At 48.3% G+C, this 20,044-nt stretch overlaps 2 protein-coding genes across 2 annotated transcripts in view; one reads left to right on the top strand and one right to left on the bottom strand.

The window, feature by feature from the left end:
* Positions 1–20,044, bottom strand: part of LOC145337211 (regulator of G-protein signaling 3-like) — a 62,318-nt gene that overhangs the window by 29,981 nt on the left and 12,293 nt on the right. The window lies entirely within an intron of this gene.
* The window catches only part of LOC145337228 (lymphotoxin-beta-like), a 109,141-nt gene continuing 99,520 nt past the window's right edge, over positions 10,424–20,044 (top strand). The window contains exon 1 of the mRNA XM_080182021.1: positions 10,424–10,477. Within this exon, the coding sequence (XP_080038147.1) occupies positions 10,424–10,477 (54 nt within the window). The remainder of the gene's footprint in view (positions 10,478–20,044) is intronic.

Here is a 20,044-nt window from a genome sequence, read left to right as displayed (position 1 = left end):
GGGTGGGAGAGAGTGGCCTCGCTAGCAGCGAACAGAGTCCAAATCCGCTCCCAGCTCCCCTATCAGATGATTCCATCCCCCCGCACCGAGCGCCAGTCATGAAATGCCGAGGAGTATTAACAGAGAGCAGGGAACGACGGCACTTACTGGGAAGCCGAGCGAGGCGACGGCGAGGGACGTTGTCAGCCTGGGGACAGCCCGGAGCTCGGGGGGGGCCAGCGGAGAGCAGTCCGCCCTGGAGGGGGAGAGGGGCGGGAGCTCTGGAGCGAGCGCGCTGGCCATTCCCTCTCAGCCTCCCCTTCCCCCTCCCGTCTCCGAGCTGTTTACTGTCGACTGCAGTGATGGGAGAGGCTGGAACGCTGACTTTACGTTCGACAGCAGCTGAGAGACACCCCTCGGTTCTGCAGCTGTGTGCGTGTTTTATTGATCTGCCTGGGGCCTTTCGGGAAACACACTGCTGCTCTCTTGCCTCTGGCTTCCATCTCTTAATTACATCCCCTTCCCAGAGAATCAGCTAACCGGGGGGGGGGGGGAGAAGCTCGCTGTGTGCGGGGAGGGCTGGGGTGCAGGTCCTCTTTCCAGCTATTTATTTGCTCCCATATTTTTCCCCCCACCCAAAAACATTCCCCCCACATTTTCCCCACCTTCTCCGGCCTCCGGCGCTCCACCCCCAGAGCCAGAGAATCTCGACGGCGCAGAAAGAGGCCATTCGGCCCATCACATCTGCACGCCAAAAAGAGCATCTTATCCAGGCCCACCGCTCCATCCTATCCCCATAAACACCACACATTTCCCATGGGCAATCCACCTAACCTGCACATCTTTGGACACTAAGGGACAATTTAGCATGTCCAATCCACCTAACCTGCACATCTTTGGACTCTAAGGGACAATTTAGCATGGCCAATCCACCTAACCTGCACATCTTTGGACTCTAAGGGACAATTTAGTATGGCCAATCCCCCTAACCTGCGCATCTTTGGACACTAAGGGGCAATTTAGCATGGCCAATCCCCCTAACCTACACATCTTTGGACACTAAGGGACAATTTAGCATGGCCAATCCCCCTAACCTGCGCATCTTTGGACACTAAGGGGCAATTTAGCATGGCCAATCCCCCTAACCTACACATCTTTGGACACTAAGGGACAATTTAGCATGGCCAATCCCCCTAACCTACACATCTTTGGACACTAAGGGACAATTTAGCATGGCCAATCCCCCTAACCTGCGCATCTTTGGACACTAAGGGACAATTTAGCATGGCCAATCCCCCTAACCTGTACATTTTTGGACACTAAGGGACAATTTAGCATGGCCAATCCCCCTAACCTGTACATTTTTGGACACTAAGGGACAATTTAACATGGCCAATCCCCCGAACCTGTACATATTTGAGTGTGGAAGGAAACCGGAACACCCGGAGGAAACCCACGCAGACATGAGGAGAATGTGCAGACTCCACACAGACAGTGACCTGAGGCCGGAATTGAACCCGGGCCCCTGGTGCTGTGAGGCAGCAGTGCTAACCACTGAGACGCTGGGCTCACCCCCGCAGTCACACCCCGAGATCTACATAAGAACATAATTATTTATTTATTGGAATTCTATGAGGATGTGACTAGTGCGGTAGACAGAGGGGAACCGGTGGATGTGGTGTTTCTCGATTTTCAGAAGGCGTTTGATAAGGTGCTGCACAAAAGGTTGCTTCAGAAGGTTAGGGGGCATGGAGTTGGGGGTAAGGTGTTAGCGTGGATAGGGGATTGGCTGTCAAATAGGAGGCAGAGAGTGGGGGTCAATGGGTGCTATTCGGATTGGCGGTTGGTGACTAGTGGAGTGCCCCAGGGATCGGTGCTGAGTCCTCAGCTATTTACCATTTATATAGATGATCTGGAGAAGGGAACCGAGTGTATGGTGTCAAAATTTGCTGATGACACAAAGATTGGTGGAACGGCAAATTGTGCGGAGGGTGTGGAAAGTCTGCAGAGGGATCTAGATAGGCTGAGTGATTGGGCGAGGACCTGGCAGATGGAGCACAATGTTAGCAAGTGTGAGGTTATCCACTTTGGCAGGAATAATAGTAGGAGGGATTACTATTTAAAGGGCGAAAAACTGCAGCGTGCGACGGTGCAGAGGGACCTGGGGGTCCTTGTGCATGAGTCGCAAAAACCCAGTCTGCAGGTGCAGCAGGTGGTCAGGAAGGCGAATGGGATGCTGGCCTTCATAGCGAGGGGGATTGAATATAAAAGTAGGGAGGTCTTGCTGCAACTGTATAGGGCATTGGTGAGGCTGCAGCTGGAGTACTGTGTGCAGTTTTCGTCGCCGCACTTGCGCAAGGATATTTTGGCCTTGGAGGGAGTGCAGAGGAGGTTTACTAGGCTGATACCGGAGATGAGGGGGTTGGACTATGAAGAGAGACTAAATAGACTGGGTCTGTACTCGTTGGAGTTTAGAAGGATGAGGGGGGATCTTATAGAGACGTATAAGATGATGAAGGGGATGGATAGGGTAGAGGTAGAGAGATTCTTCCCGCTTAGAAAGGATAGCAGGGCTAGAGGACACAGCCTCAAGATAAAGGGGGGGCGGTTTAGAACAGAGTTGAGGAGGAACTTCTTCACTCAAAGGGTGGTGAATCTCTGGAATTCTCTGCCCGTTGAAGTGGTGGAGGCTGCCTCGCTCAATATTTTTAAGACGCGGGTTGATGGGTTTTTGATAAGAGAGGGGATTAAGGGTTATGGGGAGAGGGCGGGAATGTGGAACTGAGCCACGACAGATCAGCCATGATCTTATTGAATGGCGGGGCAGGCTCGAAGGGCTAGATGGCCTACTCCTGCTCCTATTTCTTATGTTCTTATGTTCAGTGTCTCTATCCCTCTATCCTCCCCCTTCACTGTCTCTATCCCTCCCTGTGTGTCAGTATCTCTCTCTCTCTCTGTGTCAGTATGTCTCTCTCTCTCTGTGTCAGTATCTCTCTCTCTCTCTGTCAGTATCTCTCTCTCTCTCTCTGGGTCAGTATCTCTCTCTCTCTCTGTGTCAGTATCTCTCTCTCTCTGTCAGTATCTCTCTCTCTGTGTCAGTATCTCTCTCTCTCTCTGTGTCAGTATCTCTCCCTCTCTCTGTGTCAGTATCTCTCTCTCTCTGTGTGTCAGTATCTCTCTCTCTGTGTCAGTATCTCTCTCTCTCTCTTTCTGTGTCAGTATCTCTCCCTCTCTCTCTCTCTGTGTCAGTATCTCTCTCTCTCTCTCTGTGTCAGTATCTCTCCCTCTCTCTGTGTCAGTATCTCTCTCTCTCTCTCTGTCAGTATCTCTCTCTCTCTCTCTGTCAGTATCTCTCTCTCTCTGTGTGTGTGTGTCAGTATCTCTCTCTGTGTCAGTATCTCTCTCTCTCTCTCTCTGTGTCAGTATCTCTCTCTGTGTCAGTATCTCTCTCTCTCTCTCTGTCAGTATCTCTCTCTCTCTCTGTGTCAGTATCTCTCTCTCTGTGTGTCAGTATCTCTCTCTCTCTCTCTGTGTGTGTCAGTATCTCTCCCTCTCTCAGTGTCAGTATCTCTCTCTCTCTGTCAGTATCTCTCTCTCTCTGTGTGCGTGTCAGTATCTCTCTCTCTCTGTGTCAGTATCTCTCTCTCTCTCTCTGTGTCAGTATCTCTCTCTCTGTGTCAGTATCTCTCTCTCTCTCTGTGTCAGTATCTCTCTCTCTCTCTCTGTGTCAGTATCTCTCTCTCTCTCTGTCAGTATCTCTCTGTGTCAGTATCTCTCTCTCTCTCTCTCTGTGTCAGTATCTCTCTCTCTCTCTCTCTGTGTCAGTATCTCTCTCTCTCTGTGTGTCAGTATCTCTCTCTCTCTGTGTGTCAGTATCTCTCTCTCTCTCTGTCAGTATCTCTCTCTCTCTGTGTCAGTATCTCTCTCTCGCTCTGTGTGTCAGTATCTCTCTCTCTCTCTGTCAGTATCTCTCTGTGTCAGTATCTCTCTCTCTCTCTCTCTCTCTGTCAGTATCTCTCTCTCTCTCTCTCTCTGTGTCAGTGTCTCTCTCTCTCTGTGTCAGTATCTCTCTCTCTCTGTCAGTATCTCTCTGTCTCTCTCTGTCAGTATCTCTCTCTCTCTCTCTGTCAGTGTCAGTATCTCTCTCTCCATGTGTCAGTATCTCTCTCTCTCTCTGTGTCAGTATCTCTCTCTCTGTGTCAGTATCTCTCTCTCTCTCTCTGTGTCAGTATCTCTCCCTCTCTCTGTGTCAGTATCTCTCTCTCTCTGTCAGTATCTCTCTCTCTCTCTCTCTGTCAGTATCTCTGTGTGTGTGTGTGTGTGTGTGTCAGTATCTCTCTCTCTGTGTCAGTATCTCTCTCTCTCTGTGTCAGTATCTCTCTCTCTCTCTCTGTGTCAGTATCTCTCTCGCTCTCTCTCTCTGTGTCAGTATCTCTCTCTCTCTGTGTGTCAGTATCTCTCTCTCTCTCTGTCAGTGTCTCTCTCTCTCTGTGTCAGTATCTCTCTCTCTCTCTCTGTATCTCTCTCTCTCTGTGTCAGTATCTCTCTCTCTCTCTGTGTCAGTATCTCTCTCTCTCTCTGTCAGTATCTCTCTCTCTGTGTGTCAGTATCTCTCTCTCTCTCTGTGTGTCAGTATCTCTCTCTCTCTCTGTGTCAGTATCTCTCTCTCTGTGTGTCAGTATCTCTCTCTCTCTCTGTGTGTCAGTATCTCTCTCTCTCTCTGTGTCAGTATCTCTCTCTCTGTGTGTCAGTATCTCTCTCTCTCTCTCTGTGTCAGTATCTCTCTCTCTCTCTCTGTGTCAGTATCTCTCCCTCTCTCTGTGTCAGTATCTCTCTCTCTCTGTGTCAGTATCTCTCTCTCTCTCTGTGTCAGTATCTCTCTCTCTGTGTGTGTGTGTCAGTTTCTCTCTCTCTCTCTGTGTCAGTATCTCTCTCTCTCTCTGTGTCAGTATCTCTCTCTCTCTCTCTGTGTCAGTATCTCTCTCGCTCTCTCTCTGTGTGTCAGTATCTCTCTCTCTCTCTGTGTCAGTATCTCTCTCTCTCTGTGTCAGTATCTCTCTCTCTCTCTCTGTGTCAGTATCTCTCTCGCTCTCTCTCTGTGTGTCAGTATCTCTCTCTCTCTGTGTTAGTTTCTCTCTCTCTCTGTGTGTCAGTATCTCTCTCTCTCTCTGTGTCAGTTTCTCTCTCTCTCTCTGTGTCAGTTTCTCTCTCTCTGTGTGTGTCAGTTTCTCTCTCTCTCTGTGTGTCAGTATCTCTGTGTGTGTGTGTGTTAGTATCTCTCTCTGTGTGTGTGTCAGTATCTCTCTCTGTGTGTGTGTCAGTATCTCTCTCTCTCTGTGTCAGTATCTCTCTCTCTGTGTCAGTTTCTCTCTCTCTCTGTGTCAGTATCTCTCTCTCTCTCTCTCTGTCAGTATCTCTCTTTCTGTGTCAGTATCTCTCTCTCTCTGTGTCAGTATCTCTCTCTCTCTGTGTCAGTATCTCTCTCTCTCTGTGTCAGTATCTCTCTCTCTCTCTGTGTCAGTATCTCTCTCTCTCTCTGTGTCAGTATCTCTCTTTCTGTGTCAGTATCTCTCTCTCTCTCTCTCTGTCAGTATCTCTCCAAATCTGTGTCAGTATCTCTCTCTCTCTGTGTCAGTATCTCTCTCTCTCTCTGTCAGTATCTCTCTCTCTCTCTGTGTCAGTATCTCTCTCTCTCTCTCTCTGTGTCAGTATCTCTCTCTGTGTCAGTATCTCTCTCTCTCTCTCTGTGTCAGTATCTCTCTCTCTCTGTGTCAGTATCTCTCTCTCTCTCTGTCAGTATCTCTCTCTCTCTCTGTGTCAGTATCTCTCTCTCTCTGTCAGTATCTCTCTCTCTCTGTGTGCGTGTCAGTATCTCTCTCTCTCTGTGTCAGTATCTCTCCCTCTCTCTGTGTCAGTATCTCTCTCTCTCTGTGTCAGTATCTCTCTCTCTGTGTGTCAGTATCTCTCTCTCTCTCTCTCTGTCAGTATCTCTCTCTCTCTGTGTGTGGGTGTGTCAGTATCTCTCTCTCTCTGTGTCAGTATCTCTCTCTCTCTCTCTCTGTGTGTCAGTATCTCTCTCTCTCTCTCTGTGTGTGTCAGTATCTCTCCCTCTCTCTGTGTCAGTATCTCTCTCTCTCTGTCAGTATCTCTCTCTCTCTGTGTGCGTGTCAGTATCTCTCTCTCTCTGTGTCAGTATCTCTCTCTCTCTCTCTGTGTCAGTATCTCTCTCTCTGTGTCAGTATCTCTCTCTCTCTCTCTGTCAGTATCTCTCTCTCTCTCTCTGTGTCAGTATCTCTCTCTCTCTCTGTCAGTATCTCTCTGTGTCAGTATCTCTCTCTCTCTCTCTCTGTGTCAGTATCTCTCTCTCTCTCTCTGTGTGTCAGTATCTCTCTCTCTCTGTGTGTCAGTATCTCTCTCTCTCTGTGTCAGTATCTCTCTCTCGCTCTGTGTGTCAGTATCTCTCTCTCTCTCTGTCAGTATCTCTCTGTGTCAGTATCTCTCTCTCTCTCTGTCAGTATCTCTCTCTCTCTCTCTCTGTGTCAGTGTCTCTCTCTCTCTGTGTCAGTATCTCTCTCTCTCTGTCAGTATCTCTCTCTCTCTGTCAGTATCTCTCTCTCTCTCTCTGTCAGTATCTCTCTCTCTCTCTCTGTCAGTGTCAGTATCTCTCTCTCCATGTGTCAGTATCTCTCTCTCTGTGTCAGTATCTCTCTCTCTGTGTCAGTATCTCTCTCTCTCTCTCTGTGTCAGTATCTCTCTCTCTCTCTGTGTCAGTATCTCTCCCTCTCTCTGTGTCAGTATCTCTCTCTCTCTGTCAGTATCTCTCTCTCTCTCTCTCTGTCAGTATCTCTGTGTTTGTGTGTGTGTGTGTGTCAGTTTCTCTCTCTCTGTGTGTGTCAGTATCTCTCTCTCTGTGTCAGTATCTCTCTCTCTCTGTGTCAGTATCTCTCTCTCTCTCTCTGTGTCAGTATCTCTCTCGCTCTCTCTCTCTGTGTCAGTATCTCTCTCTCTCTGTGTGTCAGTATCTCTCTCTCTCTCTGTCAGTGTCTCTCTCTCTCTGTGTCAGTATCTCTCTCTCTCTCTCTGTCAGTATCTCTCTCTCTCTCTCTGTATCTCTCTCTCTCTGTGTCAGTATCTCTCTCTCTCTCTGTGTCAGTATCTCTCTCTCTCTCTGTCAGTATCTCTCTCTCTGTGTGTCAGTATCTCTCTCTCTCTCTGTGTGTCAGTATCTCTCTCTCTCTCTCTGTCAGTATCTCTCTCTCTGTGTGTCAGTATCTCTCTCTCTCTCTCTGTGTCAGTATCTCTCCCTCTCTCTGTGTCAGTATCTCTCTCTCTCTGTGTCAGTATCTCTCTCTCTCTCTGTGTCAGTATCTCTCTCTCTGTGTGTGTGTGTCAGTTTCTCTCTCTCTCTGTGTGTCAGTATCTCTCTCTCTCTCTGTGTCAGTATCTCTCTCTCTCTCTCTCTCTCTGTGTCAGTATCTCTCTCGCTCTCTCTCTGTGTGTCAGTATCTCTCTCTCTCTCTGTGTCAGTATCTCTCTCTCTCTGTGTCAGTATCTCTCTCTCTCTCTCTGTGTCAGTATCTCTCTCTCTCTGTGTTAGTTTCTCTCTCTCTCTGTGTGTCAGTATCTCTCTCTCTCTCTGTGTCAGTTTCTCTCTCTCTCTCTGTGTCAGTTTCTCTCTCTCTGTGTGTGTCAGTTTCTCTCTCTCTGTGTGTGTCAGTATCTCTGTGTGTGTGTGTGTCAGTATCTCTCTCTGTGTGTGTGTCAGTATCTCTCTCTCTCTGTGTCAGTATCTCTCTCTCTGTGTCAGTTTCTCTCTCTCTCTGTGTCAGTATCTCTCTCTCTCTCTCTCTCTCTGTCAGTATCTCTCTTTCTGTGTCAGTATCTCTCTCTCTCTGTGTCAGTATCTCTCTCTCTCTGTGTCAGTATCTCTCTCTCTCTCTGTGTCAGTATCTCTCTCTCTCTCTCTCTGTGTCAGTATCTCTCTCTGTGTCAGTATCTCTCTCTCTCTCTGTGTCAGTATCTCTCTCTCTCTCTGTCAGTATCTCTCTCTCTCTCTGTGTCAGTATCTCTCTCTCTCTCTGTGTCAGTATCTCTCTCTCTCTCTCTCTGTGTCAGTATCTCTCTCTCTCTCTGTGTGTCAGTATCTCTCTCTCTGTGTCAGTTTCTCTCTCTCTCTCTGTGTCAGTATCTCTCTCTCTCTCTGTGTCAGTTTCTCTCTCTCTGATTTGGAGTTGGATGTGTAGTTGACAGTCTAATTCCCCCGTGCCCCGCTCCCTCTCCTTCCCGAACTGTGGCCTTTACTACTGTTGCCACACTCTGTTAAACACTGCCACAATCTCTCCAGCAAGGTCCCTCCTGATGTAAACATGGCTCAGAATGGGGCTTCATCTGGTGTTGCTGTTATTAAATATTCCACAGCTGACCTTCAGGTTCTGTGAGTGAGTGAGTGAGTGTGTGTGTGTGTGTGTCTGTGTGAGAGTGTGTGTGTGTCAGTGAGTGTGAGTGTGAATGTGAGTGTGTGTGAGTGCCTGTGGTGTGAGTGTGTGTGTGTCTGTGTGTCCATGTGTGAGAGTGTGAGAGTGTGAGAGTGTGTGTGTGTGTGTGTGTGTGAGTGTGAGTGTGTCTGTGTGTCCATGTGTGAGTGAGTCTGTGAGTGTGTGAGTGTCTGTGTGTCCATGTGTGAGTGTGAGTGTGTGTGTGTGTGGTTGCAAGTATGAGTTTGAGTGTGTGTGAGTGTGTGTGGTTGCAAGTATGAGTGTGATTGTGAGTGTGTGTGTGAGTGTGTCTATGTGTCTATGTGTGAATGTGTGAGTGTGTGAGTATGTCTGTGTGTCTATGTGTGAATGTGTGAGTGTGAGTGTGTCTGTGTGTGAGTGTGTCTGTGTGTGAGTGTGTCTGTGTGTCTATGTGTGAATGTGTGAGTGTGTGTGTGTCTGTGTGTCTATGTGTGAGTGTGTGAGTGTGTCTGTGTGAGTGTGTCTGTGAGTGTGAGAGAGGGAGAGTGTGTGTCTGTGTGAGTGTGTGTGAGAGAGAGTGTGTGTGTGAGTGTGTGTGTGTCTGTTTGTGAGTGTGTGTGTGAGAGAGTGTGTGTGTGTGTGTGAGTATGAGTGTGAGAGAGAGAGTGTGTGTATGAGTGTGAGTGTGTATGTCTGTGTGTGTGTTTTGTGTGTGTGTGTGTGTGTGTGCGAGTGTGTGTCTGTGTGTGTGTGTGTCTGTGTGTGAGTGTGTGTGTCTGTGTGAGTGTGTGTGTCTGTGTGTGAGTGTCTGTGTGAGTGTGTGTGTCTGTGTGTGAGTGTGTGTGTCTGTGTGTGAGTGTCTGTGTGAGTGTGTGTGTCTGTGTGTGAGTGTGTGTGTCTGTGTGTGAGTGTGAGTGTGTGTGAGTGTGAGTGTGTGTCTGTGTGTGAGTGTGTGTGTCTGTGTGAGTGTGTGTGTCTGTGTGTGAGTGTGTGTGTCTGTGTGTGTGTGTGAGTGTGTGTGTGTGTGAGTGTGTGTCTGTGTGTCTGTGTGTGAGTGTGTGTGTGTGAGTGTGTGTGTCTGTGTGTGAGTGTGTGTGTGTGTGAGTGTGTGTGTCTGTGTGTGAGTGTGTGTGTGTGAGTGTGTGTGTCTGTGTGTGAGTGTGTGTGTCTGTGTGTGAGTGTGTGTGTGTGAGTGTGTGTGTCTGTGTGTGAGTGTGTGTGTGTGTGTGTGAGTGTGTGTGTCTGTGTGTGAGTGTCTGTGTGTGAGTGTGTGTGTCTGTGTGAGTGTGTGTGTCTGTGTGTGAGTGTGTGTGTCTGTGTGAGTGTGTGTGTCTGTGTGTGAGTGTGTGTGTCTGTGTGAGTGTGTGTGTCTGTGTGTGAGTGTGTGTGTCTGTGTGAGTGTGTGTGTCTGTGTGTGAGTGTCTGTGTGTGAGTGTCTGTGTGTGAGTGTGTGTGTCTGTGTGAGTGTGTGTGTCTGTGTGTGAGTGTGTGTGTCTGTGTGAGTGTGTGTGTCTGTGTGTGAGTGTCTGTGTGTGAGTGTGTGTGTGTGTGTGAGTGTGTGTGTCTGTGTGAGTGTGTGTGTCTGTGTGTGAGTGTCTGTGTGTGAGTGTGTGTGTCTGTGTGAGTGTGTGTGTCTGTGTGTGAGTGTGTGTGTCTGTGTGAGTGTGTGTGTCTGTGTGTGAGTGTGTGTCTGTGTGTGTCTGTGTGTGAGTGTGTGTGTGTGAGTGTGTGTGTCTGTGTGAGTGTGTGTGTCTGTGTGTGAGTGTGTGTGTGTGTGTGTGTGTGTGTGTGTGTGTGTATGTCTGAGTGTGTGTGTGAGTGTGTGTGTGAGTGTCTGTCTGTGAGTGTGTGTGTCTGTGAACTGTGTGTCACAGGGAGATAAATACACAATACTCTGAGCGAGACCTGGTTCCAAACAGACTGGCAAATCTCTGGATCTCCTCGAATCCCCGTTCATCATGTGTTACCCCAGTTACTGACATATCGCAATGTTGGCGGGGAAGCTGAACTCCGGAATTTTCTCCAAGACATTCACCAGACGGGTGAGGGACAAGAGATCAGGACAGAATTCTGCCCCGAGCATTTTCTAGTGTCAAACTGGAGTGATAGGTGACAGTCTCTTCGACACTGAATCACAATCCTCTCACACTCAGACACACCTTTTACCAGCACGCTGTCTCCTCACGTGGACACCGGCACCCTCCTCAGTGGCAGTTCCCCCCACCCCCTTCCTGACACAGCATCAGGGCCTTCAGAACATAAGAGCTAGGAGGAGGAGTAGGCCATTCAGCCCCTCGAGCCCTGCTCCGCCATTCAATAAGATCATGGCTGATCTCTTCGTGGACTCAGCTCCACTCACCCGCTCCCCATTCCTTTACTGTTCAAAAATTTATCTCTCCTCGCCTTAAAAACATTCAGTGAGGGAGCCTCAACTGGGCAGGGAATTCCAGAGGTTCACAACCCTTTGTGTGAAGGGAGGGAGGCAGCAGACAGGAAATTATAGGCCAATTAGCCTGACTGATCACTGGCAAGATTTTACAGTCCATTCTTAAAGATGAGATCGCAAAGTACTTGGAAGTGTATGATAAAGGAGGACTGAGTCAGCACGGTTTTGTCAAGGGGAGGTCATGTCTGACAAATCTGTTAAGAGTTCTTTGAGGGGGTAACAAGGAAGTTAGATAAAGGAGAACCAGTAGACGTAATTTATTTAGATTTCCAGAAGGTCTTTGACAAGCAGGAGACTGTTAAATAAGTTAAGCGCCCATGCTGTGAAGGGTAAGATCCTGGCATGGATAGAGGATTGGCTGACTGGCAGAAGGCAGAGAGTGGGGGGTAAAGGAGTCTTTCTCAGGATGGCAGCCGGTAGCGAGTGGTGTGCCTCAGGGGGCCAGTGCTGGGACCACAATATACACCAACAATTTGGAGGAAGGAACTGAAGGCACTGTTACTAAGTTTGTAAATGATACAAAGATATGTAGAGGGACAGGTAGCATTGAGGAAGCGGGGGGCTACAGAAGGACTTGGACAGGTTAAGAAAGTGGGTAAAGAAGGGGCAGATGGAATTCAATGTGGAAAAGTGTGAGGTTATACACTTTGGAAAGGGGAATGGAGGCATAGACTATTTTCTTAATGGGAAATGCTTAGGAAATCAGAAACACAAAGGGATTTGGAGTCATCGTTGAAGATTCTCTTAAGGTTAATGTGCAGGCTTAGTTAGGAAGGTAAATGCAATGTTAGCATTCATGTCAAGAGGGCTGGAATACAAGAGCAGGGATGTACTCCTGAGGCTGGATCAGGCTCTGGTCAGACCCCGTTTGGAGTATTGGGACTAAGGAAGGGTGTGCTGGCCTTGGAAAGAGGAGGTTCACAAGAATGATCCCTGGAATGAAGAGCTTGTTGTATGAGGAACGGTTGAGGACTCTGGGTCTGTACTTGTTGGGGTTTAGAAGGATGGGGGGGGGATCTTATTGAAACTTACAGGACACTGCGAGGCCTGGATAGAGTGGACGCGGAGAGGATGTTTCCACTGGTAGGAAAAACTCGAACCAGAGGGCACAACCTCAGGGTAAAGGGACAATCCTTTAAAACAGAGATGAGGAGGAATTTCTTCAGCCAGAGAGTGGGGAATCTGTGGAACTCTTTGCCACAGAGGGGGCTGGGACACTGAGTGTCTTTAAGACAGAGATAGATAGGTTCCTGATTAATACGGGGATCAGGGGTTATGGGGGAAGAGGCAGGAGGATGGGGATGAGAAAAATATCAGCCACAGATCTCCCCTCATTCTTCTGAATTCCAATGAGTATAGCCTCAGTCTACTCAGTCTCTCCTTGTAAGCCAACCCTCTCAACTCCGGAATCAACCTAGTGAATCTCCTCTGCACCCCCTCCAGTGCCAGTATGTCCTTTCTCAAGTAAGGAGACCAAAACTGTACACAGTACTCCAGGTGTGACCTCACCAGCACCTTATAAGCTGCAACATAACCTCGCTGTTTTTAAACTCCATCCCTCTCGCAATGAAGGACAAGATTCCATTTGCCGCCTTAATTACCTGCTGCACCTACAAAGCAACTCTTTGAGATTCATGCACAAGGACGCCCAGGTCCCTCTGCACTGCAGCATGCTGCAATTTTTTACCATTTAAATAATAGCCCATTTTGCTGTTGTTCCCACCATGGTTGACCTCACATTTACCAACAGCACTGCCAGCCTGTCTGGTGCGCCCATCGGGCACTAACAGTTTACCAGGTGGGTACCACCCATGCCCCTGACCACCCTAGGTCTTCAGTGGCCCTCCAGCACCTCCCTCCGCCCCAGAGCTGGGTGGGGAATTCTGAGAGATATCTGGGTACAGAAAGATGAAGGAGGTTTTTTGTTTGCCGAGCGGCGGAATCGGAGGTTTGTGGATGTAAGGGTTGCAGGAAGTTACCGAGAGAGGGAAGGGGTTGCGATGGGATAGGGTGGGGTGATGGGGCAGGGTCATTGGGAGGAGCCAAACTCAACCACGTCGCAGGTTCTGAGGTCAACACTGTCATCCCATGTTGCACCCTGGGACATTTCTTATGGAGAAGGCTTTTAGAGTGGAGGAGGCATGGGTTAGCATGCAGGAGATGGGCCAAACAGCCTCTATGCTGTGCGATTCGGCCCCAGTCACCAGTGTGGGGACAGTTACTGAGTTCCACAGTCCTGATGTGATTGTAGGCGGTGTCTGTCTCTCTCTCTGTCACAGTGGCTAAGGTAAATTTCCAAACTAACACCCCTGAGATTGGAAGGGTGATTAATATTCCAATGAAGCAATATCCTTTATTAATTCAAAAAGCTAAGGGAGCATACGGTTCCTGATTGGAGTCTAAAAATACTCCCGGATTGTAAACAACTCCGAATCCCAGGCTGAGATCCGGAATAATTTAACCTGAGTCTTGTAGCTGTTCGCCGTACTGTGTAAGTCACTCATTTCCAGAGATAAGGGCCTTGCTGTAGCGCCTTTCCTTACTGCCCTGTGTAGGCCTTTCAGGTTGCTCCCACACCCTGAGGCGCCATTGCGATATAACACGGACTGGGTACACAGCAAGATCCCACAGTCCAAACTCTCCAGGATTTCCCCGGATTACAATTGGGAGGTTAATCCCCCGGGATGGGGGGAGGGGGGGTTGCTCTCTGGCCAGCAGGATTTTCCTGTCCCGCCGAAGGGACTGGAAGATCTCGCTACCAGCCAACCTCTGGAAAAGATACCCCACCGGGAAAGGGGGGGGGGGTGCCGCGGGACAATGCTGCCCACGGTGTTCCAGAATAAAGGCTTTAAAATGAAATAAATAAATAAATAAATAAAAGGCAATAAATGCTGGCCAACCAGCGATGCCCATGTCCCATGAATGAATTCAAAAAGGATATATGCACATATTTAACATACATACAACACATATGTATTTACACATATAAAGAACAAAGAAAATTACAGCATAGGAACAGGCCCTTTGGCCCCGCACCGACCATGCTGCCCGACTGAACTAAAACCCCCTACCCTTCTGGGGACCATACCCCTCCATTCCCATCCTATTCATGTATTTGTCAAGACGCCCCTTAGAAGTCACTATCGCATCTGCTTCCACTACCTACCCCAGCAATGTCCCAGCCAATGAAGGCAAGCATGCCATATGCCTTCTTGACTACCTTCTCCACCTGCGTTGCCACTTTCAGTGACCTGTGTACCTGTACACCCAGATCCCTCTGCCTATCAATACTCTTAAGGGTTCTTCCATTTACTGTATACATCTCCAAGCACCCATCACCCTCTGTGTAAAAAACTTGCCGCGTACATCTCCTTTAAATCTTGCCCCTCACACCTTAAACCTGTGTCCCCCCCCCCGAGTAATTAACTCTTCCACCCTGGGAAAAAGCTTCTGACTATCCACTCTCTCCCTGCCCCTCATAATCTTGTAGACTTCTATCAGGTCTCCCCTCAACCTCCATCACTCCAGTGAGAACAAATCAAGTTTCTCCAACCTCTCCTCATAGCTAATGTCCTCCATACCAGGCAACAACCTGGTAAATCTTTTCTGTACCCTCTCCAAAGCTTCCATATCTTTCTGGTAGTGTGGGTGACCAGAATTGAACACTATATTCCAAGTGCGGCCTAACTAAGGTTCTATAAAGCTGCAACATGACTTGCCAATTTTTAAACTCAATACCCCGGCCGATGAAGGCAAGTATGCCGTATGCCTTCTTGACTACCTTCTCCACCTGCATTGCCACTTTCAGTGACCTGTGTACCTGTACACCCAGATCCCTCTGCCTATCAATACTCTTAAGGATTCTGCCATTTATATTTCCTATCTGTATTAGACCTTCCAAAATGCATTACCTCACATTCTTTTCAGATTAAACTCCACCCAAGTCTCCAACTGATCTATATCCTGCTGTATCCTCCTTTCTGATCTCAACCTGAGATCAAACGATCTACACACCCTTTCCCAGGCTCATCATCCAGCAAATCCTTCTCTTTGGTGAATATTGATGCAAAGTACTCATTTAACACCTCGCCCATTCCCTCTGGCATACATATAACCCATAGATATTGTATACAAGATTCAGGTGCCTACATAAGAACATAAGAACATAAGAAATAGGAGCAGGAGTAGGCCATCTAGCCCTTCGAGCCTGCCCCGCCATTCAATAAGATCATGGCTGATCTGTCGCTGCTCAGTTCCACATTCCCGCCCTCTCCCCATAACCCTTAATCCCCTCTCTTATCAAAAACCCATCAACCCGCGTCTTAAAAATATTTAGCGAGGCAGCCTCCACCACTTCAACTGGCAGAGAATTCCAGAGATTCACCACCCTTTGAGTGAAGAAGTTCCTCCTCAACTCCGTTCTAAACCGCCCCCCCTTTATCTTGAGGCTGTGCCCCCTAGTCCTACTGTCCTTTCTGAGCGGGAAGAGTCTCTCCATCTCTATCCTATCCATCCCATTCATCATCTTATACGTCTCAATGAGATCTCCCCTCATTCTTCTAAACTCTAACGAGTACAAGCCTAGTTTATTCAGCCTCTCCTCATAGCTCAACCCCCTCAACTCCGGTATCAGCCTAGTAAACCTCCTCTGCACTCCCTCCAAGGCCAAAATATCTTTGCGCAGGTGCAGCGCCCAAAACTGCACACAGTACTCCAGCTGCGGCCTCACCAATGCCCTATACAGCTGCAGCAAGATATATATGCAAGTGCAGCATATATATATATATATATATGCACACACACACATATTTCATATGTCTGGATAGACACACAGACGAGGGGGATTGAATATAAAAGTAGGGAGGTCTTGCTGCAGCTGTATAGGGCATTGGTGAGGCCGCAGCTGGAGTACTGTGTGCAGTTTTGGGCGCCGCACCTGCGCAAGGATATTTTGGCCTTGGAGGGAGTGCAGAGGAGGTTTACTTGGCTGATACCGGAGTTGAGGGGATTGAGCTATGAGGAGAGGCTGAATAAACTAGGCTTGTACTCGTTAGAGTTTAGAAGAATGAGGGGAGATCTCATTGAGACGTATAAGATGATGAATGGGATGGATAGGATAGAGGTGGAGAGACTCTTCCCGCTCAAAAAAGACAGTAGGACTAGGGGGCACAGCCTCAAGATAAAGGGGAGGCGGTTTAGAATGGAGTTGAGGAGGAACTTCTTCACTCAAAGGGTGGTGAATCTCTGGAATTCTCTGCCCGTTGAAGTGGTGGAGGCTGCCTCGCTAAATATTTTTAAGAAGCGGGTTGATGGGTTTTTGATAAGAGAGGGGATTAAGGGTTATGGGGAGAGGGCGGGAAAGTGGAACTGAGCCACAACAGATCAGCCATGATCTTATTGAATGGCGGGGCAGGCTCGAAGGGCTAGATGGCCTACTCCTGCTCCTATTTCTTATGTTCTTATGAACACACAAACATAAGAATTATGAGCAGGAGAACGTTATCGGGAACGTTGGCCGTCAAACCAGCTCAGTTCTGCTTTAGGAAGCTGGGGATGCTGTTAGCCACTCTCCCGCTTCCTCTCAAATCTGTTCCAGACTGGAGACTGCCTCTGTCCAGGGGCCTTATGTCCCTGCACACGTTGCTTTAAATTCAGATTAAACCAACCTCGCGTTTCCTTCCTGCCTTCCCTTTTAATCTTTTTAACCTCTAATCAAGACTGCAAGGAACTACAAAGGGGTCGTGAATGTAGCCCAATCCATCACTCAAACCAGCCTCCCATCCATTGACTCTGTCTACACTTCCCGCTGCCTCGGGGAAAAGCAGCCAGCATAATTAAGGACCCCACGCATCACAGATATACATGTGTTTTTATTCATTTGTGAGACACGGGCATCGCTGGGTCAACATTTATTGCCCATCCCTAGTTGCCCTTGGAGGGCAGTTGAGAGTCAACCCCATCGCTGTGGCTCTGGAGTCACATGTAGGCCAGACCGGGTAAGGACGGCAGATTTCCTTCCCTAAAGGGACATTACTGAACCAGATGGGTTTTTCCGACAATGATTTCATGGCCATCAGTAGATTCTTAATTCTAGGTTTTTTTTATTGAATTCAAATTCCACCATCGCGCCGTGGTGGGAATCGAACTCGGGTCCCCGGAACATTCGCTGAGTTTCTGGGATTAATAGCCCAGCAATAATACCACTGGGCCATCGCCTCCCCTGTTCTACCTCCTCTTCCACCTTCTTCCGTCGGGGAAAAAGATACAAAAGTCTGAGGTCCCGTACCGACCGACTCAAGAACAGCTTCTTCCCTGCTGCCGTCAGACTTTTGAATGGACCTGCCTCGCACTAAGTTGATCCCTAGCTATGGCTGTGACACTGCACTCTGTGCCCTCTCCTTCCCTTCTCTATGAACAGTATGCTTTGTAAAACTCGCAAGATGCAAGGTGTACATTAATAAATATGGCAATAATAAATCAAATCAATCACTCTCATTCCTGAGCTCAAACTGTCTCGTGGTTTCCGTGCGTTCTGTGGTCACATCGGAGTAATAATCCTCATTCCACCCTGCCCCACCTCTCTCTCCCTCACCACCACCCCCCAACCCACTCCAAACAGAGTACCGTTATTACCTGTCCTTCCAGCTCCCTCCATTGCTCTCACTCTCTCTCTCTTCCTCTCATTCAGCCGTTGGGACAGTTGCCACGGACCAGGAGGCAAATGAATAACCTTTGCTGGCACGCTGGTCAGCGCCATTCCCTCACCGAACCAGGGACCTGGTCTGTAGAGGAACTCGGGGTGTTGGGTTGGGGGGGGGGGGGGGGGGGTGGGAGGGGTGGGTGGGGGCTGCCTCTCGATGTGGCCAATATAACCAGCTTGAAAACAACTCAAAATTTCCCAGGAAATTTTAAAGAATAAAATTCCCAGAACAGGAGAATTTTTCTGATGTCATAAAAAAAAAATGAAACAGGCATCAAATTGTTTAATCATGCGTCCACCTCACCACACAGCATTCTTTCTGGTTGTATCACACAGCTTGGTATGGGCTCCTGCTCTGCCCAAGACCACAAGGGACTACAAAATGTTGTGAGTGTAGCCCGATCCATCACGCAAACCAGCCTCCCATCCATTAACTCTGTCTACACCTCCCGCTGCCTCGACAAAGCAGCCAGCTTTGGACCCCACGCACCCTGGACACACTCTCTCTTCTACCTTCTTCCGTTGGGGAAAAAGATACAAAAGTCTGAGGTCACAGACCAACCGACTCAAGAACACCTCCTTCCCTGCTGCTGTCAGACTTTTGAATGGACCTACCTCGCGTTAAGTTGATCTTTCCCTACACCCTAGCTATGACTGTAACCCTACATTCTGCACCCTCTCCTTTCCCTCTCTATGAACGGCATGCTTTGTCTGTATAGCGCGTGAGAAAAAATACTTATCTTTGTATCCCAATACACGTGACAATAATAAATCAAATCAAAAAATATCACCTCACTCTCCTTGGACAAATAGAGAGGGTTATATCCTGAGATACATTATCTTGTAGCAGATTTATTATCACCCTTCCTCTGGATAGTCAAAGCAGGGGGAAATACCCAGAGCAATGCAACATACTGTCATAGAGTTATTTAGTACAGAACAGGCCCAAGGAGCCTCCACTGACAAAATTGGACTAAATCTCGACTTATCCCAATTTCCAGCATTTGTCTCATGTCCTCAAATGTTACGACATTTCAAGTGCTCTTCCAGCTATTTTTTAAAGGACGGAAGGTTTCCAGCCAACCAGGAACTTGTCCACAGATCCCTGAAGGTGACAGGGCAGGGTAATAAGATTAATAAGAAAAAGACTAATAAGATAAGAAGGTCTATAGGACACTTGTCTTTATCAGTTGTGTCAAAGAGTTTAAGAGCAGTGAGGTAATGTTAGAGTTCTACAGAGCATTGGTGAAGCCACAGTTTTTTTTTGTTAGCATCGCAAGTGGGCTTACATTAATACCGTAATGAAGTTACTGTGAAAATCCCCCCCCCAGTCTCCGCACTCCGCCACCTGTTCAGGTACGCCGAGGGAGAATTTAGCATGGCCAATACACCTAACCAGAATGTCTTTTGGACTGTGAGAGGTGAGCTGGTAAGGTGGATACAGAACTGGCTCGGTCAGAGAAGACGGAGGATAGCAGTGGAAGGGTGTGTTTCTGAATGGAGGGCTGTGACACTAGGTGTTCCTCAGGGATCAGTGCTGGGACCTTTGCTCTTTGTAATACGTACAAACAACTTGCAGGAAAACTGGATTCATGAGTAAGTTTGCAGACGGCACAAAGGTTGGTGGATTTGCGGATAGCCATGAGGACCATCAGAGGATACAGCAGGATATAGATCGGTTGGAGACTTGGGCAGAGAGATGGCAGATGGAGTTTAATCCGGACCAACATGAAGTAATGCATTTTGGAAGGTCTAATACAGATAGGAAATATACAGTAAGTGGCAGAACCCTTAAGAGTCTTGATCGGCAGAGGGATCTGGGTGTACAGGTACATAGGTCACTGAAAGTGGCAATGCAGGTGGAGAAGGTAGTCAAGAAGGCATACGGCATGCTTGCCCTCATCGGCCGGGGCACTGAGTTTCAAAATTGGCAAGTCTTGTTACAGCTTTATAGAACCTTAGTTAGGCCGCACTTGGAATATAGTGTTCAATTCTGGTCACCCACACTACCAGAAGGATGTGGAGGCTTTGGAGAGGGTACAGAAAAGATTTACCAGGATGTTGCCCTGGTATGGAGGGGATTAGCTGTGAGGAGAGGTTGGAGAAACTTGGTTACTCAGAAGCTTTTTCCCAGGGTGGAAGAGTCAATTACTAGGGGGGGCACAGGTTTAAAGTGTGAGGGGTAAGGTTTAAAGGAGATGTATGAGGCTTTTTTTTATACAGAGGGTGGTGGGTGCCTGGAACTCGCTGCTGGAAGAGGTAATTGCAGAAGGTCAGGGGACATGGAGTTGGGGGTAGGGTGTTAGCGTGGATAGAGGATTGGTTGTCAAATAGGAGGCAGAGAGTGGGGGTCAATGGGTGCTATTCGGATTGGCGGTTGGTGACTAGTGGAGTGCCCCAGGGGTCGGTGCTGGGGCCTCAGCTATTTACCATTTATATAGATGATCTGGAGAAGGGAACCGA

This window comes from Carcharhinus amblyrhynchos, unplaced genomic scaffold (genome assembly GCF_965287045.1).
Source record: "Carcharhinus amblyrhynchos unplaced genomic scaffold, sCarAmb.v2.hapA scaffold_45, whole genome shotgun sequence".
NCBI lineage: Eukaryota > Metazoa > Chordata > Chondrichthyes > Carcharhiniformes > Carcharhinidae > Carcharhinus > Carcharhinus amblyrhynchos.
The sequence above is the reverse complement of the archived record's forward strand: the minus strand, read 5'-3'. Positions and strand labels throughout refer to the sequence as shown.